Below are 25631 nucleotides of genomic sequence, written 5' to 3' on the forward strand. Positions count from 1 at the left end.
TGAAAAGCTAAAAACCATTGCTTTATAAATTAAGATGAACATGGTTTGTAATTTTCTCTACCTTTAAAACTAGTGTTTCAGAAGGGACGGGCGATAGACACTGGAGAAGTTGACATTGGTGCACAGGTCATGCAGACCATTCCACCTGGTTTATTCTGGCGTTTCCAGATTACTATCCACCATCCGATATATCTGAAATTCAATATTTCTTTAGCCAAGGACTCTCTTCTGGGAATTTATGGCAGAAGAAATATTCCACCTACACATACTCAGGTATTTGATATTATAAGTATTTTCTTGAAACCTTTTCAAGGGTAATGGGTTGAACAGGGTTTGTGACTTGTGAAATATGTGGTTGTCAAAGGTAAGGACAGAAAAATATTTGTCATGAATAAATATCCAGAATAATTACACTGAAACTAATGAAAAAAAAATGACATGGAGAATAAGGAATAACATTTAGCAGAGCAGATTCAGAAAAGAAAGTTTAAGACAATACCTTTTGAACTTGACTTCTGCTTCCTGGAACTGGCTGTTCATGAGCTTCCCAGACCTCTCATCTTGCTTAGCTTTACTGCCCACACGCCCTTCACTGATTTCATACACCTGTGTCCCCTTTTACCAATGACGGAATGCACATTAATCAGAAATTAGTGAGAAATTAGTCAAAAAGTTAGGTTTTGTCTTACAGGTAGAAATTTGTCTTTACTATTGTTAATAACTTAAATATGTAAAACTTCTATGATTTTTATAGCCCTTCCATAAACCTTAAACATCTCATTTCTCTTATTTTCTTCTCCTTATTTTTTCCCCACATGAACCCATTCCGAGCACTACTTCATCTAAGAAGTAGCAAAAATAATCAAACATCGGGGCTTGTTTTTTCCCCAACAGATATGACTATAGTTAAAACTTTACCTTCAGTTAGTCAAGAGATCATATTAAACAAAGAAACAAACTAAAAAAAAAACCTTACCTTCTGGGCCAGAATAGAAAGGGAATTAGAATGCATTCAAATGTGACTCAAAAAATAAATGTTCAAGGAAACATGTGCCAGGTGTTTGTCAACTGATTAAAAAAAATGGAGGGGAGGGGCCTTTTGAATATGTAAATATGTCACCCACAAATGTAGTAAATTGTGATGAATGTTCTCAAATTTTTGACTGTTCATTTATTTATTTTAAAAACTATACAACTGTTTTTAATTTGTAGAGAAGGTCACAGTAACATTTATGAGTGGAAGGTGCATTTTCAAGTATCTTCTATCAGATGCTTTAGTAAAATGTCAAGATTCTCCTGCATAATACTAAACAAGATTTCTTTCTGTTTTTTATTTATTCATTTTTAAATAATTATTTTGAATACTCTCAAACTGAAAGGTTTATAATATTTATAATTACAGTGTGGGTTTTTTCAGAATTAATAATATGTTTTTGAGTTTAAATATGCTCTTTAAAAAACTTTTAAGATTTTTATAAAATTTTTAAAATTTGTGTTAATTTTTTTAAAACAAAGGATATTGCTTTGTTGCCCAGGCTGGTCTTGAACCCTTGGGATCAAGTGATCTTCCTGTCCTGGCCTCCCAAAGTGTTGGGATTACAGGCATGAGCCACTGTGCCTGGCCAAGTCTAAATATACTTAAAAATTGATAACCTCCTCTTCCACTTTCCTCACCTTCAAAGCAAAGAAGTATTAAATAGGGCAGTTGAAGTTAGGGATGTTTATCAGTCTAGAAGAAAAAGTAGTGGCTCATCTTTATGTTTGTATTTGTTCCAGTTCGATTTTGTAAAACTAATGGATGGCAAACAGCTGGTCAAGCAGGACTCCAAGGGCTCTGATGATACACAGCACTCCCCTCGGAACCTGATCTTAACTTCGCTTCAGGAGACAGGTTTCATAGAGTATATGGATCAAGGACCTTGGTATCTGGCATTTTACAATGATGGAAAAAAGATGGAGCAAGTATTCGTGTTAACTACAGCAATTGGTAAGCTGCCTTGCCTAATATGTTGAATTGACAGTTCAACTCTAGAAAAACACAATCAGTGATGACAGTGTCCTGGGGGTTAAGTATATTGTTCACTTTGAGTTGAAGTCATTATTGAGGAAAGGTTACTATGACAAAAGTTTATATTGTTGTTATCATTGATGTTGTTTAAATGCTGATTAAGATTTTTTTAATGCTACCTTATTTGTTTCTCTTCTAGGACACTTGCCATATACCTTTTTATGTGTTCTCAACAGAAATAATTACCTTAGTAATATTATTACAAAGGCTACATAGATGAACAACTTCAGTGAAACAGGGAATAAGCGAGTTAATTTAAGTTCTATTATTTTTTAAAAAGCAATGAATACCTTTTTCAAATAGAAAAACTAGTTTCAGTACAGTTCTTCTTTAGAACAACTGATTCTAGAACCATTAGGGCTTTAAAATACAACAAAAGATTATTTAGAGAAGAATATTAAGGATAATAACTTGAGACATTTAAAGCCCTTTCTTATAGAATATTTTAGTTTGAAATTCATCACAATGTCTCTTTCAGTGTGCTCAGGGCCTTTTAAAACATGTTCTTTTTAATGCAATGCCTGCATATACTCATTCACTTTCACCCTAGTTACTTTCAGACATCTCACTCTTTTGTCATTTTGAGATAAATAGTCCTCGTGACCCTTTGTGTGAATAAAACTGAGCTACTTAGCAATTTTAGAGTCCTGAAAATAGACAACTCATAGACACAGTATCGTATTGTGTGAATTTTCCTAAAACACGTGTCTTTTAAAAGACAAGAAAATATTTTACAGCTGTCAGTTTTCAATACAATTCTCACCACTTTATCCTTTAGTTAACCTGTTCAGCCATATGTTTAGGAAGATGTGTGGACTGTTAATAGATATACCATCTGCTCTTTTTAACAATTATGTTCTATTTTTACTTGATGCTGAAGACCTTGAGTCAGTAGAAAATGGTATTCCAGCCATAGGATTATCAAAACTTTCTTCTAAAGTAATCAGAAAGGCAATACAATGGAAATGATGATGTTTCCCCTAGAGAAAAACGCCACTGATCTTATATCTTCAAAAGATAAAATATTTGCTTGTTAAAATAGAAAACAAATTTTTAAGTCATGTCACTGTTCTGCTATTGACAGGCTCAGTGGGGCAGGTTCAACGGATGAATATTTCATGGCATTTTTCCATAGAGGCTTAATTTTAATAATGTACATGTCAAGGAGTTATGAAAGGTTGAGTTTCTCCTAAAAATTAGATAAATTAGAAGATATAAAATATTTGTGAAGACTCTCTCTCTTCCTGTTATTCTTACTTTTAAGCTCAAGTTAAAGCACTAACTGATATATTAACCTTCCAAAAATCAATAGACGCAGAAACGTGTTTAGAGGTTTTTTCCTTTCCCTTACTTCCTCCCCCAAAGAACCTAAACTTTGAGATCCAATTCACATCATCTACATATCAATCTTTCAGTTTCATATGCAACAACATATTTGCTCTTTGCTTAATGCAAGTCAGTCTCTTTACTTTTCTCTTGTCTTTTTAAAATTAGAAGCAACAGAAACGTTTCTGCTACCATTTCACTTAAAGAAAACTCAAGTAAATGTTCCCAAAATCAAAAGGTTTATAAGTCATTCACCCTAAATTCTCCTCTTTATTTATTTATTTATTTATTTATTTATTTATTTATTTTTTGAGACAGAATTTCTCTCCATCGGCCAGGCTGGAGTGCAATGGCGCGATCTTGGCTCACTACAACCTCTGCCTCCTGGGTTCAGGCGATTTTCCTGCCTCAGCCTCCTGAGTAGCTGTGATTACAGGCACCTGCCACCACTCCCAGCTAATTTTTGTATTTTTAGTAGAGACGGGGTTTCACCATGTTGGCCAGGCTGATCTCAAACTCCTGACCTCAGATGATCCACCCGCCTCAGCCTCCCAAAGTGCTGGGAGTACAGGCGTGAGCCACTATGCCTGGCCTCCTCATTTTATTTTTGTTTTTGAAGTTTACCTTAATCAGAGTAAAAAGAATCCAATATACTTGATTAAACAAAGTCAGATTTGTATGAATTTGCTCTAAACGCTGCTCATTTATCTATTTCATGATAATGTTAGAATCAGTTGATTGATCTCAACTATATTTGGTCTGCTACTAACAAGGATGAAGACAATTAATAACTAACATTTACTAAATGACTAATACAGGTTATACACTGGTGTAAGTTACTATATATTATTTTCCAGTAGTATAGGCAGCATTGTCAATATCCCTTAATCTCAGGCAACTTGCTCTGTAGTAGGATAATAGATAGCATTTATGGAGTGCCACTCTGCCCCAAGCACTGTACTAGATGCTTTACACTCAGTTATCTTCTTTGATTCTCATCACAACCCAGATAGCTCAGGAATAGTGATACATATATTACAAATAACTAAATGGAGGCTTGGACAGAGTAAATAATTTGGCAAGGTCTCAGATAGCAAGTTGCAAAATTGAAATTTGAGAACCAGTATGTCTGATTCCAAATTCCATACCCTTTAGACTATACTCATTCTATAAGATTATTCATTACATTTAGTTTCTCCCATGAGAATAACTACCAGAAACAAAACCTATCATCAGCACAGATGCAAATACCAAGGGGCTTTTGACCGTAGCGTAAGAACAGGGTTTAAACATAGAACTTCAAAATTATTCTCACCTCTAAGGAACTGGACTCTAGGAAGTAATTCTGAAGTAAGATTTAAAAGATAGAAGGCAAAGATTACTGGAGGCCAACACAAATAGAAAAACACATTCTTTTTCATCACTGGTTGTTTATGTGTTTCTGCTGCAGCCATCCTCCTCCTGGAGTCCCTAGGCTGTTTCAATGTCTCTGATACCCAGTGGAAGTGGCAGCTTCCAAAGCTTATATTGCCTTCTCTTCTCATTTGCATTGCTGGGGTTAAGTTTTGTACAGCCCTTTGAGCCCAGGAACAGTTCTTAAATAAGTCAATAAGATGTAGGGATTTTTATTTATTTTGATAGCAAGCTTTATTAAACATTTTTTCCAGAAGAGCTACATTCCCACAAGGCTGCTTCCATAAAGTTGCCAATAGGATCTGGTATGAAATTAAATTCAACTATGTTTATTTTTGAAAGCTTCCTCTATGGCCTCCTACTAACCATCCAGCATGGGGGAAATTCAAATGTGGATTTAAGAAGTGGCACTACTGCTTGGTACAACAAAGCTAGAGAAGTAGAAAACAGATAATAATTGTTCCATCTCTCAATGATAAAAAGTCTCTTTATGCCTTTTCATGACTACTTGTTAAGTAAATTAGTGATTTTCTGATGATAACTAGTGTTTTAATGAGTTAAAAATAGTTGGCTCTTTGCTGAATGCTATATTTCAGTCAGCCCAGGTGTGGTTAAGTGAATGTCAGGTGTCACTTGCTTATCCAGTTGAGCTTTCTAACACTGTGATGAGGGACCAGACTGGCATAAACCCGCAAAAGGCATGTGTTCACATAGTGGTTAGACAAATAATATCTTCAATTGATAATAGGGTGGCTATCCAGCCACTGGATTCATTCTCAGCTTTTAAGAATCCCCCAAATGGACTAGATACCTCTTTCTTTTTCTTGTTTTTATTCTTCTCAAGGCAAAAATGCAACATTTAGAACAAAGTTCTCTAACTATGGAAGTTTACTATTTAAAACATTGGTTCTCAATGCTCTCATGTATTGATTGTCAGAATGTAGATGACTGGGCTGCATTCCTCTGAAGCAGGTTTGGTAGATCTAGAGCTGAAACACAGGCATCTCCATTTTAAGTGCCCCCGGTGATCTACTGATACAAGTAATCCACAGGCTACAATTGTAGAAATGCTATTTCTCGACCTTCATTATAAATTTTCACTCTTATTGTTCAGTGGAAAATATCAGGACCACCTCCTAGAATCTCTCCTTCTAATCAGAAATAGCTTATCCAAGTGAAACTTGGTGAAGCAGGTAATTTGGATTGAAAAAGGAAAAAATGGTACACAAGAAAAGTGTGAGTTTAATAAGCCAGAACACTAAACTCAGAGTCCAAGAATGCTGAATATGAGAAATTTTTAGAAAGGTAGAATGAGAAGAAGATAACACACACACACACACACACACACACACACCACACAAAAAAACCCTGCAAGAATAATGCGTAGGTACCACAATAGTTCAGACTTAGAATTTGATCATTATTGTGCTCAAACACAATTTTAAAATACAAACATTTTTCACCTAATTGTCAGAGAGACTGACATTTGTATAATATTATAGATTTTCAGAGAAGTTACCATAAGTCTTATGAAAGTTCTGTTGCACTGTACATGTTTGTCACCAAAACTACCTATCAGTACCTTCAAAGCCATCTCAATTCATCTGAAATCTATTCTTCTCTAAGAATGGATTGAAAGGAAATTAGTGGGAGAAAACTGATAAGCATCTACAGTTAAGAAAGCATTTCTCAACAAAATACTTAGGTTCTAATGCTTTTAGTGGTGGTGAATTTAATATGAACACTTACTTTAAAAGCCTTCCATTGTCACTTATTAATGAAAATGAAATACTGAATATCATATTTAAGCTGTCAAGATAGTAGATTAAATAAGTTGCTAGAGAAGAAACTTTATTTGCTAAAAGCTAAATTTGAAAAATAAGCAGTAGACTTAGTCATCTGGGTTACATTTTAAAGCCTGTTTTGCTTTTGAGAAATGCCCTGTAATCCTGGTACATTTTTTAGCTTTATCATGAATGTCTCTTAAGAATACAATTCAACTAGAACATTTATGTACTTTAGAGATCATGACGTTTTTTAGTTCCACTCTTGATCAGCCAATTCAGCAAACCCAGGGCCCTTTTTATAATTTTGTACTGCATATGACATCTTACAGATGTCTTTGTATGTGATTTTGAACAGTAAGTGCTCCACAAACAGCAAAGTGCAAAATTGTCATAGGTCCAGAGTTCCTGCAACTTAAAAAAATTTAAAGACTCTACAGCCTGGAGATTCATTCATTTTTTTATCTTTTTCTCTGTATTACTAGAAATAATGGATGACTGTTCAACCAATTGCAATGGAAATGGAGAGTGTATCTCTGGCCATTGTCATTGTTTCCCAGGATTCCTTGGACCTGACTGTGCTAGAGGTAATGTTGCTCTGTTATTCTGATTGGTTTAGGAAAATAGATGTGATTTCATAACCCAGAATTAGTAGTAATAGTAATAGTAAGTAACAGTAGTAGTGGTGACAGCAACAGCAGTAGTGTTCCCTACTGCTGCTGCCAAAAGCTGAGCACTTACTATGCCAGGCACTGTTCTAAACACTTTGTGTTCTGTCTTTTAATTCCAGCTTCCTACAATAGCTCTATGAGATAGATCTGCTATTATCCAATTTTTATGGGCAAAGAAACAATGCCAGAGAGTTTAAGTGACTTAACCAGGGTTACCTAACAGCTGGGATTTGTACATAGGTTGTCTGACCAGTCACTACATGATGCTTTTATTTCCTTCGCAAATTAATTCATAATGAGCTGACTTTAAAAGTGAAGTAAGTTGATAACTGCTTATGCACACCAATGTATGTGGAAGGGGTGGGTTATCACCAAATGAGTAAGGAGCCTACAAAGTAAAGACTGGAAAGTCAGAAGTCAAACTTAGCAAACTTCACTCTCCTAGACTTGCCCATAGTTTAATTTTTGAAAAGCTTTAGGTAAATCACATCATGTTTTCCCATAGACTTACAGTTATTATTTTAGAGGTGTTTTCTGCTCATTTTCACTATATTCTTAAAGTTCCCAGTCTGCTAACACTTTAATATCAAGTTTCTCAGACACTTAGTTTCTTTCTATTAAATTCCATTCAGTAGAGAATTCTAAAGCACTTGCTAGGTTCCCAGCACCATGATAGATCTTGAGGAGGTGGAGGTTGAGGGTGGAGGTGATGGTTGGTATTAAAAAATCAGTAAGACAAAAAATACAGGCCTTGTCCTCAAAAAGCCCATAGTTTTAATAAGGAGACTAACAATGACAAAGCAGAATTAGCATTTTAATAAAGGTCTGCACAATGTGTTGTAGGAACAGACATCTGTCCAATAGAAATCTATTTACACAACTTTTTAAAGATAATATTTTATAACATTAATAACTTTACTTATTGCTTTTTAACTTATTTTTTAATTATTTACTTATTGCTTTTTTTAGGAAGCAAAATTTTCAGATTTTCCTTCCTAAAAGTAAATGTACATCTCCCTGAGGAAGAAAAATATAAGAAAGAAAAATCCTAGCTTAAAATAATAACAATAATAGTTTAAGAGTAGGGTGAGATCAAAAGAAAGTACTTGAAATAATTTCTCCACTGAGGATATTTTTTAATTTACCTTTATTTCACTCCCATAAGAGGAAAATTCTGTTTGTAATCATGAACATGTGCCTATTTAATAAAGGGTAAGACAGAAATAGTACATTTTTTTGCCTGAAATACGAGAATCAATAGAGAATTGCTCTTTGGAGACTTTGAAAGCATTATGAGAACATTACAAGTTCATTTGCCAACCTTCAGATTCCTGCCCTGTGCTGTGTGGTGGGAATGGAGAATACGAGAAAGGACACTGTGTCTGCCGGCATGGCTGGAAGGGGCCAGAGTGCGACGTTCCAGAAGAACAATGCATTGATCCAACATGCTTTGGCCATGGCACCTGCATCATGGGAGTCTGCATCTGTGTGCCAGGATACAAAGGAGAAATATGTGAGGAAGGTCAGAATCCCATTTTAATCTATTGCTTCAGGCTTTTCTCTCACTCAATTGTCCAAGGTGTCATTCTGTTCTCCTAGTAGAGATGCAAGTGGCCTTTGCAAACAATAAGTGCTCAACATCTTAGTACATGCAGCAGAGGGTTTGGGTCAGCGGAACTCTTGTCTCTTCTGACGGATTCTAATATTATACATGAGGCTGTATCTGTGACACTTTCAGTGCAATAATGAAAAATAGTATTGTCCGTCCCTAATTTCTATCACTGTTTTATAGCTTGAGAATGTCCATATTGATGATTTTAGGTGTTAACTCATATGCTTTCATTATTACAGAATGCATTATGCTACATCTCACTTTAAAGCACATAAAAAAATAATAATACATGCATGTTTGCAGTCATTTTGCAAATGTTTTCTTTGGGAGTGATTTGTAATTACCATTACTATTATTGCTTTATATTATTTTTACATACCTCATGCTGAAATTTGACCTCCATGCCTAAGGAAGCAGGCTTACTACTAATGAGTTTCAAAGCCATGCCTTTACATTAAATTCACCCCAAAGGAGTCTTTATCCCCCCAAAATTTTGAAATGGCAAGTTTTATCATTTAAAGAGACACACTGGAAAATAAGTTTAATAGTAATTAGACGTTTTTCATGCTACATTCCTCAAACAAGACTGATTTCAGAAATAATATTAAACCATTACCATGGGAGATGGTCTCATCATAACTGTTGTTCGGGAAAGAGGCTGCTGAAAATGCACAATAATTGTCTTTTAAAGATGGCTCATTAAGACTATTATACAGCATTCTAAAGGGTTTAATCTCATTCCACTCAATGAACAAGCAAGACTTTAGCTCTTCACCTCCCATTAACAATAGTAGAATTTTGGTGTGATGATTATATCTGCTCCAATAAATGCCATTTGGCCTAGACAAGGCACTGGAGTTGCTGAGTTACTTTCAGAAAATGTTTTTATGGTGATCCAACTGAAATAATTATATTTAAGTTGTAAATTCAGATGCTATATAGACCCACAGAGTGTTAGTAAAAAATACTGTCACATCTACAAATTACCATGAAAAACATGTAATCTAATTAATTTAGACCCCTCTAATTTAAATTTTTTAAGCAGTTTAAAAAAGAGTTCACTTAAATTAGCCTTCTCCAGGGTCACTAAGAATATTTGTAGAATAACCAAGATATTAAGGAATAATGCTTAGCACATTTAATGGTATAAATTTTTCTAGTGCAATAGAACAAAATGTTTTAAGTCAAACATTGCAGCAGGACCCCACAGGCTGAACCAGGCCTCTGAATGGGTTTTGTTTGGCTCACACTGTGTTGCTGTTGTTGCTGTTGTTTAATGTGACTTATTTGCCAAAATTTAAAAATAGGGAAGTGCCATATGAAAATTCCTATTTCTGGCTTCTTTTAACAGTAGAAAATCTGGTGACCCTGGGCTCACATTGCTACGTGGTGGCAATCAACTGGAGCCAAGTAGCAGCAGTTCTTTTTAAAAGGATACTTGCTTTCAGTTTGCTCCCAATACACCCTTTTTTGCTTCCATACGGCCCATTTCCTTCCTGTATGCCTCCTGCCTGGCCCCTTTAGCCATATGATTTTGTGCTTCTAAATTAAATATGACAATATGACATGAATGATTTAAATATGACTTCCATGAATACATTGAAGCAGGCTTCTTAATAAAATAGGCTATATTAAGTTAAATATTACTTTATTAAAATTATTATTCTTTAATATAACAAAATGGCCTCCTTCTGAAAAAAGATTCTATACTTTGGACTTTCCCTCTCTCTTCAAATCATGAATCAAATTAGATGTACCTTCTGGTATTTATTTGCTTATTAGCTCAGATAATAAAGTATTGTGCTAATGACTCCAAGATCTTGGGCTAATTATAGTGGCAATAACACCAATTATAATAGTGCTTAGTTAGACCTACTCTGTTCCACGGACGCAAGCCACACCCTAAAACTAGGCAGTCTTGGAAATGCAGGCAGGTTGTCATGGTCTATTTTCATTGCTAGAAAAGTAATTCAAATCATACATCCTCATTACGATTAGTTATTTTAGTCTCATTTTATTTGTATGGAAAGACTAGAAATTTGGAAATCAACCTTTCTATTTCCCATGGATTGGTTACTAGTTAGAAGCACAAAACAATTTTTCCCCAAGGCAAGCATAAGATCTACCTCTAAAACAATACATACATTTGTTAGAATGTATACAAAAATTTCCAGACTCACAGAATCGGAGACAAATGGAATTGGGTCTGTGATATTCTAAGACATTGAAAACTATGTCACTGTGTTCTCATAGAAGGATAAGCCATGAAGAAATGAATTTTTAAATTAAGTTTAAAATATTGCGTTTTCAGTACTTCTAAGGAATAAATGAGAGATTATAATAAATTGATGGAAATTTTATTATTTCATGCAACAGCATTCACCTCACCCAATACCTTGAATAATCCAAATTTCAAAAATTTATATAAACTCCTCTAGACTTATCAAATAAAAGTCTTCTCTGGGAGCTATGCTTCCAGTTTCAGAAAGGATAAGGAATGACTTACCAAAAACTCTTGGGCTGTTTTGTGAAGTTGAGCAATTCCTGATGAAGGTCAACAGTACTCCACTCACTTATTTGTGTGGGGGTACTGCACACTGTTCACAGTCTCACACAGCACATGTGTTGTTTCCTTCTCCTTCTAAATTTAGGTTACAACCATTATGATACCCCACCATATTTTGAAGTGTTAATAATATGGTTTGGACAGAGTGTTTGCATGAGTCATTTTATTGCCTAATTAAAGCAGCATTGATGATATAAAACTAGGAAATCAATGTAATCTCCATTTTATCATACTAAGGTACATTGGCCATACCTGTTCATTATTAATCACCCCTCCCCCCTACTTTTTTGTGCCTTCAGAGGACTGCTTAGACCCAATGTGTTCCAACCATGGCATCTGTGTAAAAGGAGAATGTCACTGTTCTACTGGCTGGGGAGGAGTTAACTGTGAAACACCACTTCCTATATGTCAAGAGCAGTGCTCAGGACACGGAACTTTTCTTCTGGACACTGGAGTATGCAGCTGTGATCCCAAGTGGACAGGATCTGACTGTTCAACAGGTGTAGTGGAGTTAATTTCGTTCTCCTTCCTCTACTCTTAAATTCTAACTATTCCTTCCTTAAGGTAGTGCTTCTTAAAATGTGATCCATACATCTTTGTGAGTCATAAGGGGCTTCCAGGTATATCCTAGGTTAGTATTTTACCGCATTTTTATTTATAACATGCTGTTACCTGTTTTATTCATCTTGTTTTTCATTGTAGGTCTGTGCTTGAATTTCTGTCTTCATTTTGTATTCTCCTACAGTTATTTAATACATTCCCAAGTCTCCTACTGTCAGTTCTGTGCAGATTATTTCAAATTATATCTCTCCCAAACTCAAATAATCTGGCATTTCCAACGATCTGCGAAATATTTCTACTGGGTGTCCCATCACTTAAAAACACAGCTTAGCCCAGGAACTCTATCCCATTTTACATATTGCTATATTGCCACTCACTTGCTATTCCTACAATATTGCTTTCCTTTTTTCATTCCCTACTCTAGCATCTTCTATGGTTTCCCATTATCTGTAGATAAACTAGTCTATGATCAAAAGCCTACCACAAACTATTCCAAAAATCTTTCTCCAGCGTATCTTCTATTTTTGCTTCCTGCATAAATCCTTCCTTTGCCAAAGTAATCTATGTGCTCTCCTTACCCTTAGTGAACCATATTTTTTACTTCTCTCCATGCCTTTTCCTCCTCATGAGATGCTATTGTAGTTCCACCTAGTGAAATCCAACCCGTCCACCAAGACTACCTATGATTTTGGCCATTCCATAAAATGTTTGCTGATCACGTCAACAGGGATCCCCTGAATTTATTTATTTATTTATTTATTTATTTATTTATTTATTTATTTTTTGTTTGAGATGGAGTCTTGCTCTGTCACCCAGGCTGGAGTGCAGTGATGCGATCTCAGCTCACTGCAACCTCCGCCTCCCAGGTTCAAGTGATTCTCCTGCCTCAGCCTCCCAAGTAGCTGGGACTACAGGCACGTGACACCATGCCCAGCTAATTTGTTTGTATTTTTAGTAGAGACAGGGTTTCACCGTGTTAGCCAGGATGGTCTCGATCTCCTGACCTCATGATCCACCTGCCTTGGCCTCCCAAAGTGCCAGGATTACGGGCATGAGCCACAGCACTGGCCAGGATCCCCTGAAATCTTATCATGCACATTGCTAAAGAGCACAGAAAGCATTGTGATGTAGATGTGTGTGCACATGGCTTGTCTTTTCACCTGAATTATAAGCACTAAAAATAACGAGTCATTCTTTATACCATTTTTCTTATCTTCAAACCATGTACTCATTAAATAAGTAGAATTAATAAGTGGTAACTCTTAGAAAGCCTCTGCCTATGAATTTTGTTAAAGATGTAAAATGACATGGTAAGCAGGAAGGATTGAAGCACTGTGGGACTTTTTGTACCACTGAATTAACTCATGAGCTGAAAAGTCTGTGATCCTACATTGTAAGGAAAGAGGAGGATTTCTCTGTTAAGAGGTTTAATTTTAGAATAATAATTCACCGCAGTTCTAACAATACTTCACTGAAATTTTGTTGCCTCACATAGGTGTAATACAGGAAAGAGGAATGCATTTTACAATTTCAGAAAATGTTCAAAATGCTAAAAGCAATCTAATAACTAAATGAAAATCTTAAAAACTATATATATCTATATCCTTATATACACATATAACCTTTATGTCTAACAAATATACATGTGCCTGCTAAGTTCTTGGCATGGTGCTTGATGCTAGGTTTATAGTAGTGAACAAGGTGGATGGGGTCCTTGCACAAATGGATCCTACAGTTTAGTCAGAGAGACATTTAACAAGTTAGAAAAAGGTTACAAAGGGAAAGTTTCTGGGTATTATGAGACTGTACAGTAGGGACCTAACTTGATTATTAATTTACTTACTAAATGTTATTGAATACTTTCCATCCTTCCATGTTTCAGATGCCGTATCATGGCTTAGAACTTTAAGTTTAAAATGATAATATTAATGTTATTATTATTATAGCAAACATAATAATTATTATGTATTAGTCACTATTGTAAGCATTGTACATATATTAACTCACTGATAACAACTCTATAAGTATGATAATTATGCCTACTTTACAGATAAGGAAAGCAAGGCACTGAGAGGTGAAATAACTTGCCCAAAGACAACCATATACCTTCTGGCTTCACAGTTCATATATTTCACCACTATACTGCACTGTCCTCCAGAAATTTATTATCTAACTCACCACGTATACAAATGTATCATTGTTGGACCATGTCCAGGGCCATGTGTCACAGAGCACAAAGGAGGGAGCAGTAGACTATTTTTGTGAGAAGAAGCCTTACAGTCAGGTAAGGTTTGTAGAAGTCTTAACATTTGAATTAACACCAGAATGATGATTGCATGTTTATCACATGGACAAGAGAGGAAAGAACATTTCAGGCAGAAGGAGCAGCTTAAACAAAGAAATAGAGCTATGAATCTAAATGACACATTTGGGGACTTGCAAGCCATTGGGTATAGCTATAGCCTAGGAGTGCAGAAGGTGATAAAACTGGTGAGATGAGCAGGGGCTAGAACTAAGGGAGTTTTATTTACACACTATGCTGAGGAATTTGCATTTCTTCTTGACACAATAGGAAAGCATTAAGTGATTTAAAACAAACTGCCTTTGAGATAGACCACTGAGAAGACCAATTGTAGCTGAATGATATAAGGAACTAAGAGACATGTGCAATGTGATTATTGGAGTAGTCAAGGAGCATGATGGTGAGAAGGGCCTGAATTGAAGCTGTAGTTGTGAGAATGGTGAGGTGGAAACAGACTAGAGAGGAATGACCACGGTAGATGTAGAGAAAAGAGACAGGGTAACTGCTTTGGATGACTAGGTAAAAGTAAGTGCCACCAACTGAGAGAGAAAAGACATAGGCAGAAAAGTGGGTTTGGGGCAGAGGGGCCAGCTATGGTGAGCTCAGTTGTGGACATACTGTGTCATAGGCATCTGCAGAAGATCCCACTTGCATATGGCCAGCGAGGGGTTGATAGTCAAGAATGAAACTTAGAGAAGAATCCTGAGCTAGAGACAAATATTTGGAACATAGTTGGGACCACAGGAAGGCAAGCTACTGTCCAGGGAGAGTGTAGAAAATGAGAATGAAGAAAATCAGAACCCTAGAGAACACCAACATTTAATGTCTTTACTATGGTAGGTTGTTTTACAGTGAGTCAAAAGCTTGCCTGTTTATATATGATTTAATAAATACATATTGATCAAACAGTGATTCTGAATCATATAATTGCTCCTTCAGATCACTCACATCCTTTATGTGCCCTTCCTGATGCCTCAGAATTAGATAAAATTCCTGGTAATGTACTACTCTCCAGTTGCATAAATTCAAATGTTTGTACTTCCATTGAGTTAACATTAAATTCAATGTACTGAGAGTTTCTCTTTCCTTGCCCATTCCTACTCCCTAACACACAAAGACATGCACTAGTCCTGTTGACCAAGAAGAAAATCACAGAGGGGGAGGAAAAGGGTAATTATGAACATGCCTGTATGTTGCCCCCTCCTTCTCTCTCTTCCAGATGAAGTATCCTAAACCCTACCCCACTCCTTTCTCACCCCAAACAATCCTTAGCCACCAAAGCAAATGAAATGAGAAAAAAAAATGATAGCCCTATAGAATATTAGATCTGGAAAAAAGTGTAGATATCTGATTCAATGTTCATTAAGTGTTCCTCTTCCATCCACCTCAGCATCCCTATGGATTTTAATGCACTGAGGCACAAAGAAGTTAAGCAGTTTGCCTCACAGTGTGAGACTACTGCACTAGTCAAACCTCCTCATTTACTTGTTTATTTGCCTAACATTTCTTGAGCCTGAGCCCCTATTATGTCTCCGACAGCATGTGAGGCAATAGTATACAAAGAAGGATGAAACATCTATAGTTGGGGAGACAAGTGTGAATAAAGATGAAAATACCTTAAACTAATTGCTAAAAGATAGAGAGAGAGATACAATGTGCAAAGAGTCTTTAACATTAACTGATGGTTGAGGAAGTGATCACAAAAGACCACAGATCATGAAGGTCTCTGTATGCCATGCCTAGGAGCTTGGACTTGACCCTGAGGACAATAGGAAAGCCATTTAAGGTGTTTAAAGAAGGTAGCGTCATGATCATGCTTGCATTTTAGCAAAGTCATTCTGTAAGTGGTTTGCAGAATATAGTCAAAAAATGATGCAAACTTGATATAAGGGAATTTAAGTGTAGATGGAAAGGAAAGGACAGACATGAGAGGGGCTAGAAAATAGCACTTGGGGCTGGGTGCAGTGGCTCACACCTGTAATCCCAGCATTTTGGGAGGACAAGGCGGGCAGATCATGAGGTCAAGATATCGAGACCAGCCTGGCCAACATGGTGAAACCCCGTCTCTACTAAAAATAAAAAAATTAGCCAGACATGGTGGCGTGCACCCATAGTCCCATCTACTCGGGAGGCTGAGGCAGGAGAATCACTTGAACCCAGGAGGCGGAGGTTTCAGTGAGCTGAGATCACACCACTGCACTCCAGCCTGGGCAACAAGAGCAAAACTCCATCAAAAAAAAAAAGAAAGAAAGAAAAGAAAGAAAGAAAATAGTACTTGGTGACTATGTGGGTATAAGGGGAGACAGGAATTTTCACTGACTCCATGATTTCTATATTGGGAGACTGGATGAATGGTAACACTACTAACTGAGATGTGAAATATTCATCTATTAAACAAATTTTCATTGAATATCTTCTTTGTGCCATCTGCTACACTTTTGGGATATATCAGTGAAGAAAACAAAGATTCCTGCACTAATGGAGCTTGCAGTCTGGCAGGGAGAGACAGATGGTAAAAAAATGAACAAGAAATATATGAGTTTTTTAAACATGAAGAAACTGAGAACCAGAAAGGTTAAATAATTGGTCCAAGGTCATAGACCTGGCTAATTGCAAACCTGCCAGAAGAAACCAGGTCTGCTGATTTTATGTAATGTCTAGCATTCTTTTCAGCCCTCAGGCCCTACTCCTGCCAAAGGAAGGAGGAAAAGTTAGACAAGGAGACAGAACTCAGGTGAATAGATTAGCTTGCTGAAAACGAGATGAAGAACATCAAATACCAAGTACATAAGTGACACATTTTTGTACAGAGGTCTGGACCAAAGCCACATTCATCCATTCTGGACCACAAAGGAAAAAGATCACTAGAATCATCTCTTGTTCACAGAAGCAAAAGGGTGGATAGGTATGACCCAAAACTCAGCAGCCTCTCAGACAAAAGGCTTCCTAATAAAACTAGCAGATTGAAAAATAAGGGAAGGAAATGCCTTCCAAATCTCCAGTGTCATGGTAGGAATAGTCCTTCTGTGATTTTTAAGCTCCATAAAGGTTGTTCCCACAGAGCATATTTCACCATCGAGATGATCTCACTGTGCAGACTTTTAATTGAGTGTGCTCAGTACAGGAAGCAATTTAACATCTGATTCTTATAATGGATCATGTCATTTCAAAGGTGGATATGCTCTTTGCCATTGATCATTTTCTTCCACTAAGCACATGAAGCTTAGCTGTTAGCATGTTAACTGTGCTGCTCTGATACCAGGGGGACTATAGTGAATGGTTTACTGATTATTTTCAGTCTGTATTTCTAGGTACATTGAGTGTTGTTAGCAGCTCTAAAATGATATTTGATATAGGCTGCTTTAACCTGATGATCTCATGGCACTTCACAAAGGTTAACTCATTCTTTAAAAATACCTGAAGAGGAATACAATAGAAGCTTGTTATACTGTGCTTTAGATTTGGATATACCACAGGTCAAATGCTCCGTTAAAACATAACTCCTTATCATGAAATCTCAGTAATACATTTAGCCTATTCTAAGAGTATTGGCCCTAGGCTCTGAGATCAGCACTGTACAACGTGTCTGCTATATTCCTTTTGTAAAATCTGACTTATCCTGGTCACACAGTCTTTGAAAGGGAGCATAAAAGCAGTTTAGAACTTTGTATTGCTCTCTTCTTGATGAAACCTCCCCTGAACCACTCCTTCTGTCATTGCTTGCAAAGAACTGACAGCAAAATTTATAAGTGATAAGCATTTAATAGGGAGGTCAACTCTTGTCCTTTCTCTACTACCATCCCCTCTTATTACCCTGTATCTTAGAAGTGGGTTAATCAGCTGGAGAGATGTGAAACATTAGGCCTTGAACATACTATTTGCTATTCAGCAGAAATCATATAAGGTATTTTCATGATGTGCCCCTTCTAAGGAAGGTTAGTTCCTTAACATGTCAGAAGGCTTTGTTATAAGGATATTTCTTTTTACACTATCCTATGACATGTATCTACCTTGTCCATCAGAAAGATAACAGTATATGTGTGGGTGTGCATGTATTCACACACAGTGACCTTGAGTAACTTAATTTCTTTTAGTCTTAGCCACCTCATTTGTGAAATGGTAGAAGATTAGCAAAATGGCCCTTGAGTTCTTTTGCAACACTGAGATTTATGATTATTAATGCTGTATATTGAACAATTGACACTGATTATGAATGGTTCATAGATTTAGTTCATAAACTCTCTTGAGTTTATTAATTGTAAATAGCTTTGTTTTCATTATAAGGACATCCACATTTCGATATATAGACTATGTTATTTGAGGATTTCGCTTTATATATGGAGATACACATACATACACACATAAACACATGTATGTGTATATATCTTCATTATAACAGTGTCTCATTATGTTTTGAAGTGTTCCCTAATGGATGATGATATGAATCTACTAATAAAACAGATAATTAGAAGAGGAGGTTGTAAGAGGTTTATATAATTATTGTTGCTAAGGAAACTTTCCTTGATTATACAAGTACCATATGCTTTAAAAACATTATTAGTTCTCCCGTTTACTGAAAGTGCCAATAATCAATATTTTTCATCTGACTCTACATGTCTAGCACATATAATGCATCACTTTCCTGCAATTTCCAGGAATTTATTAGGTCTTGTGAAATGATTCATGTGTACACAGTGTTTTTTTCCTTTACACATAACAGTTACAGCAGACTCATACATGCCATTTGTTAAAGAATCTTTGTTCAAAATGTAATGCACACACCATGAGGATAACTATGGAGCTATTCATCATGCCACTGAAGGGAAAAGTCCACTCAAATATAAGGTATTCAGAATTTAGCATCTTCAGTAGAAAAAGAGACAGTTAATGTCACCATATTAGGAACCTAGGATTGCAGATACATTCTTCCCTGCAGCTCCTGACACACACCTGGGTTTCTTAGAAACAGTAACTGAGTTCTCAGAAAAACAAAAGTTTCTATTAGTTAGCAACAATGTTAATACTATCATAATGCTACAAATTCCCTGGACTTAAAGTTCATTTCTGCAGATTATATGGGGCAAGAAAAAAGTTGAAATATAGATAGTCACAGAAATATGATAGGAGGGTTTATAGTGCTTTTTAGTGGATAAAAGACAAAAAGCTTATGCCTAATTCATATGTAGGTTTCATTATCTTCGTCTTGATATTCAAAGTATGAAGACCTGTGCTTGCATTTATTTTAAAATAATTCTTTTTCTACTCAGTAAAAAAAAAATAAAAGATAAACATTAAGGTAACTCTGATTTGATTGGTTGAATAAAACAAGCATCTGCATAAAACGTGGTAGCTATTTCATTAACATTACAGTGAGATTAAAACATTAACTCTAGATTATTGAAGTAAATGAAATTCATTGGTGGCACTAGAAATACAATTCACAAGCATCCTTAAGACAATTCCAAGTCAAATTAAGTATGTAAGACTGAATCTACAGAAATATCTTTGGGAGGTAGATATGAAATGGAAAAAAATCACACTATTAGAGTGGTATCGTAGCCATACATTCGACTCAGAGATGGTTTGTAACCCCAGGCCTTTTTTTGCCCAAATGAAAATAGAAATTAAACCACAAAATAATCTCAGATCCAAAAATTCTTTATCTTTATACAAAAGTTCATTTAATGGCCATAAGACTTTATACACACACACACACACACACACACACAGAGTGATTTAAGATTGCAAGGCAATTTAAAGCACATCAAATATCAAATGTTTCAAAAGACATCTTTTACATTTTTGTTCTGAGACAATAAAACCACACATGTTATACCATTATTAGCAGGCAACAATGCAACATATAGTGAAACTTTTGATAATTTGACAAGTTTGAAGTAAGAGGTAAGTTTGCAGCTGCCTCTCTATAAATCTGAACTAACTCTACTAACTGTTCCAGGACACTAAAGCTTTAAAACTGTTTTTCAAACCAGAGACATATATTTAAATAAGATGGCAATTGTGAAGCAAGAAAATGTAAGTAAGCCTGAATGCAGGCTTATTTACATAAAGTACAGTATAGTAAGAATCCATTTGGACAGACCAATGGAAATGTCAAAAGAAAACAGGTAAATCTTGTGTTTCATTATTCCCCTTCCTTAAACTCTTATTCTGAATTCCAGATTCATTGACTATTTGTCATTTTTCTCAATTCATTTTTAGCTATATGAAGTGACAGTAGATCCCAAAAGGAAGTATTTACAGGGTGTGTCTGTCCATGTATATGAGAGATCCTATGGAGAAAGTGTCTACCACTATAGCTTGCCCTGCTGCCATGGAAATTCTCTGACAGGGGAGGGTAAAGTAGAAAGACTCTATGGTGGAGATGGCTGAGAGCGGTTGACGGAAGCCATAATTCAATTGTGCAAAAATTAGTGGCCATGGGGAAGGATCAGAATAAATTGTCCCAATCCTGTGTTCCAAAATCAGATATTTGGAGATATAGAAGAGTACCCCATATACTCACCCCAAATAAGCTGAATGATACTATTCCTGTAATAAAAAATATCCTGCATTTATATGATTGTTTTATTTCTTTTTTTCTCCAAATACATACCAGCGTTTTTTATTTCATCATTATGGCCATGATCCAGGGTCATTATTAGAGTTTGGATTGCATACTGAGCTTTGATGATACAAAATACCTACAGGACTGTTCCAGAGATTTGATTTACATATGTATTTCCCTGAGTCATTAGAGAGAAGGAGAAGAGGGATGGGAAGGACATAAATTCGTTCTTCAGTAAAGAGTGAGGACAATAAATTTTCACTTAGAAACTTGCTAAGGTCAGGCTCATAGAGACTCTGAATGGGTAGTTGAGTCTGCTATAAAGAACTTGACTTGTACCCCAGCTACCAAATTTCCAGTATCCTAGCAAAAACATTTCATTAGTCTCATAACACCCACATGGTGTAAGTAGGGTAAGTAATAGTTTCTTCATATTAGAGTTGAATGAACTCCTTTACTTTGAGAGGAAGGGCAAATTACTTTATCGTGTATGCTTCAGAGTTAAGGCCACTGGTAGAATTTACACCCCAATATCCTTTCTTAAAGATCAGTATGGGCCGGGCACGGTGGCTCATGCCTGTAACCCTAGCACTTTGGGAGGCCAAGGCAGGCGGATCACGAGGTCAGGAGTTCAAGACCAGCCTGACCAACATGGTGAAACCCTGTCTCTACTGAAAATACAAAAATTAGCTGAGTGTGGTAAGATGCTGTAATCCCAGTTTTCAGCTGAGGTAGAGACTGTTGAACCCGGGAGGTAGAGGTTGCAGAGCCAGAGGAAGACTGGCACTCCAGCCTGGGTGACAGAGAAGATTTCAGTTCCCAAAAAAAAAAACTGTATGGATCATTTTTTTTTTTGAGACAGAGCCCTCATACTGTTGCCCAGGCTGGAGTGCAATGGCTCAATCTTGGCTCACTGCAACCTTTGCCTCCCAGGTTCATGTGATTCTCCTGCCTCAGCCTCTCAAGCAGCTGGGATTACAGGCACACACCACCACACCTGGCTAATTTTTTTGTATTTTTAGTAGACACAGGGTTTCACTATGTTGGCCCAACTGGTCTCGAACTCCTGACCTTGTGATCTGCCTGCCACAGCCTCCCGAAGTGCTGGGATTACAGGCACGAGCCTCTGCATCCAGCCAGATTCATTATTTTTATACTACTTGGGACTTGCTGAGCTTCTTGAATATAAGAACCTATGTCTCACATAAATTATAGAAAAATGTCAGTCCTTATCTCTTTGAATCTTGATTTTCCCCCTTTTGGTATCCTTTTGGAAGTTTCCTTAGACTGTCCATCCCATTCTAGCCTCCATGTATTTTACTCCATTTTCTTACTTACCATCTCTTTGTTTCCCTTTGTTATCATATAAGCAATTTCTCCATATTTATCTTCTAGCTCACTAAATCTCTCTTTAGCTATGTTTATTGTAATGTCTAACCCTTTTATTAATTTTTTTATTTCAATGATTACTTTTTGTTTCTAAAATATTTACTTAACTTTTTAAAAAATATGCCCCATTGGTTTGGGTAATTTTTTGCTTCTTAATTGTATTTTTGGTTACATGAAACATGATTATTTTATATACAGTATCTGATAAATACAGCATATGAAATCTTTGTGGATCTGGGTCTATGATTTGTTACTTCTCTGAACTCTTGGATATGAATTGCATTCTTGTTTTTGGCTTTTTAAAATTGTGAGCTCAAATAAGTTGGAAATCTCTCTAAGTCCTGTATGAAGAAAGTATTCTTCTGATGAGGATTTACATCTGTTTCTGTCACGAACCTGCCTACACTACAAATCAGCGTAAACTTTAAAATATCAGGTTGCAATTTTTTGGGCCAAATAAAGAGTACAAATACAAACCCTAAACCCACATGAAACCTGGCTAGTGGCCATGAAGTCTCAGAGGAGGCTTGATATTTAACATCCTCATAGACCCAAGCCTGAGACAGATCATTTTCTTCTAGTCTGTCTCTGCAAGGCACATTTTCTTCTAGATTGGATATATATCCCAATATATATCCCTAATCTTGCACAGGCCCAAGGTAGCTAAAAATTTTATCTCACTCTGGACCCTCATGAAATCTCTGGGTCACTCAAATCAGCAGATGACCCATGTCCTGGCACAGCTCTGACTCTCCATATAATCTTGGGCATGTGAACCACTATGGGTCTCAATTTACACATCTGCAAACTATTTGTAACCTAAATTCACATTTCAATTCATTTTTAGTAATAAGCATTTTTACTCTAAGTGGATAAAACTACTTAAGTTCTAGTAAAATTAAGAATGTAGTCTACTAAGCTATGGATAACAATATTAGATCCAGTTCCACAAAACTAGAAGAGCTTATTCTATGCTAGCAAAGAATGTCCTAAGAAATATTACTCAAAAGACATTTCAGGAACCATAGCAAAGCCAGTGAGGTTAATAGTGGAGTCAAGAATAAGTAGTTTCAACAATCAAAACAAACTTCCCACACTTCTCTGCTAGGTTCATTCATTTTTTTTTCTTTTTTACCAAGAAAGATATTGAAGGTTCATTCATTTTTTAAATTGAATTCTGCATATCAAGCAATGAAAGTTAAGGCACTTTAAATACGATTGCCTACTTTCTTTTCCAACAGTCTTCTTTATGTTCATTTCTTTTTTTGACAGACTTGTCATAATCATAGAATATTGACAATAGATGAGATTTTAGATGTCACCTAGTTCTGCCCATTCCTTTTATAGATGAGGAAACTGAGTTCCAGAAAGGCTGAGTGACTTATGGACAGTCATATAGCTCATTAGGCACATAGTTAGTATGAAAAACAGGTATCGTGATTTCTGGTTTATATCTTTTATCCAATATACCATTCAGAGAGCCGTCTATAAATTTAACAGATTCTACCCGTTGTCAACAGTTCCACTGAATCGCTAGAAAGCTGGCAATGAGCATATATGGGGAAGGATCCCAGGACCTTTTTCTTGACTATCAGAATGTTATAAAAGTTGTCAGAGATTCAGCTTGGAAAAATTCAGACAGAAATGAACTCAAATCCCAGGCCTGTTTCTAAGTTACTGTGTTACCTTGAGTAAGTTGCTTGGATTATCTGAGCCTGTCCTGTAAAATAGGGAAATAATTAGTATTTTGTAATATAGTTGTAGGGGTTAAATGAGATAGCATATGTGCAACACATAGCATGATGCTTTTCCCATAGTGGACACTAAATTATAATGATAGATTGTAGCTATAGTTGGCATTGTATTTCAATTCTCATTGTGAAGTCACATTTCAAAGACAAATCTTTTGTGAGTAGAAGATAAATTAGTAGAAGATAAATCTCAAAGAAATTCATCTTTAAACACTGTAAAGCTGAATTAATTTGAAGGAGTATAAAAATTCTTTCTACTCCAAAGTCTTTATGTTATTTTGTCACTACCCAAATGGTATTTTTCCTGTGTTTGCAGAATACAGATATATGCTTTACTGGAAAGTCAGCTAAAAAGTAGCTATTCTGCCTCTTCACTACCTTTACTTTGAGCCATACTATTTATTATAAAATCACATTCAAGGAAAATTTACATTCCTGATGTGTCAGCTAAGATTATAGTTCAGTGATTGGAAATACCTCCCCAAGGGGAAAAAAAGAGATAAACAAGATAGAAGTATTATTTTATTTTAGGCAAAAGAAATCTAGAGGCAGGCAGTCCAGGGTTTGTATGGTGACTTCAGAAAGAAAGCTTCTTCCAGCTCACCACTGTACTGTTTCTAGGATGGAGCTCTTACCCCTATAGCACACAGTGGGAGCCAGTGCTCTCTAGCTATTACATCCTCACTATAGGCAAAATGAAGAAATGACAAGGCAAAGGGACTTCTCTACTTTCTTTTAAGAAGACCTCACGGAAGCTACTGCCAGAAACATTCACTTACATTTTATCGATCGATAACTTAGTCATGTGAAAACACCTAGTTGTAAAGGAACTGAGAAATGTAATCTTTATTTAAGGAAGTCATGTGCATAGCTAAGTAACGTCTAATTGTACTGTAGCTTTCTAACTCCCTCTTAACCAACACAAGAGGGCAAAATGATCAATTATGTGATTCACGGTGTCCTCAAGATAAAGACAAACCCATAGCTCAGTGAAAATAAAACCTTTATTTTCATTGAAACCAATGAGACACTTCTCCTTTAGCTCCTCTTCAAGACTTGTATGGAAAATTAATTAAAATATCTCCTTATTGATTTTTATATTGATTATATTATGAAATGATATTTTGGATATATTGGGCTAAATAGAATATATTATTTAAATTAATTTTAATAATAAATTTTACTAAATAATTTTTTTTTACTTTTTATTGGCTACTAGAAAACTTTAAATAATATATGTGGCTTGCACTTAAGGCTCACATTATATTTCTATTGGGCAGCAGTGCTTTAGCATGTGGCAGTATCAAGTTTAGCCTGGAAAATATAACTACACATATATTCCAAATTAAACTGATTCTATTCCAATACTAAGGTAACTGAACAAGTTAACTTGCAGTATGAAATTATTGACAAAGTGGATTAAATATGGAGAAGGTCTACCAAAAATGATTACTTGAGTCTTAATGTAACAGACTAACAATCCTTTTTGGCAATAATAAGACAGCAAGGGTAACCATTTTAAATCTACTTCTAGTTTATGACAATAAAATCGTATCCAGGAAATATAAAAGAATAAATATATTTCCTAAGACAGGAGGAGCATCAATTCATTAATACTCA

The 25631-nt window shown here is 35.9% G+C and overlaps 1 protein-coding gene across 2 annotated transcripts in view; it reads left to right on the forward strand.

The window, feature by feature from the left end:
- Positions 1-25631, forward strand: part of TENM1 (teneurin transmembrane protein 1) — a 385367-nt gene that overhangs the window by 110313 nt on the left and 249423 nt on the right. For both annotated transcript variants that reach the window (XM_009198225.4, XM_017954358.3), the window contains exons 4-8: positions 74-273; positions 1777-1987; positions 7077-7178; positions 8590-8784; positions 11740-11940. In XM_009198225.4, the coding sequence (XP_009196489.2) occupies positions 74-273; positions 1777-1987; positions 7077-7178; positions 8590-8784; positions 11740-11940 (909 nt within the window). The remainder of the gene's footprint in view (positions 1-73; positions 274-1776; positions 1988-7076; positions 7179-8589; positions 8785-11739; positions 11941-25631) is intronic.

Source organism: Papio anubis, chromosome X, assembly GCF_008728515.1.
Source record: "Papio anubis isolate 15944 chromosome X, Panubis1.0, whole genome shotgun sequence".
NCBI lineage: Eukaryota > Metazoa > Chordata > Mammalia > Primates > Cercopithecidae > Papio > Papio anubis.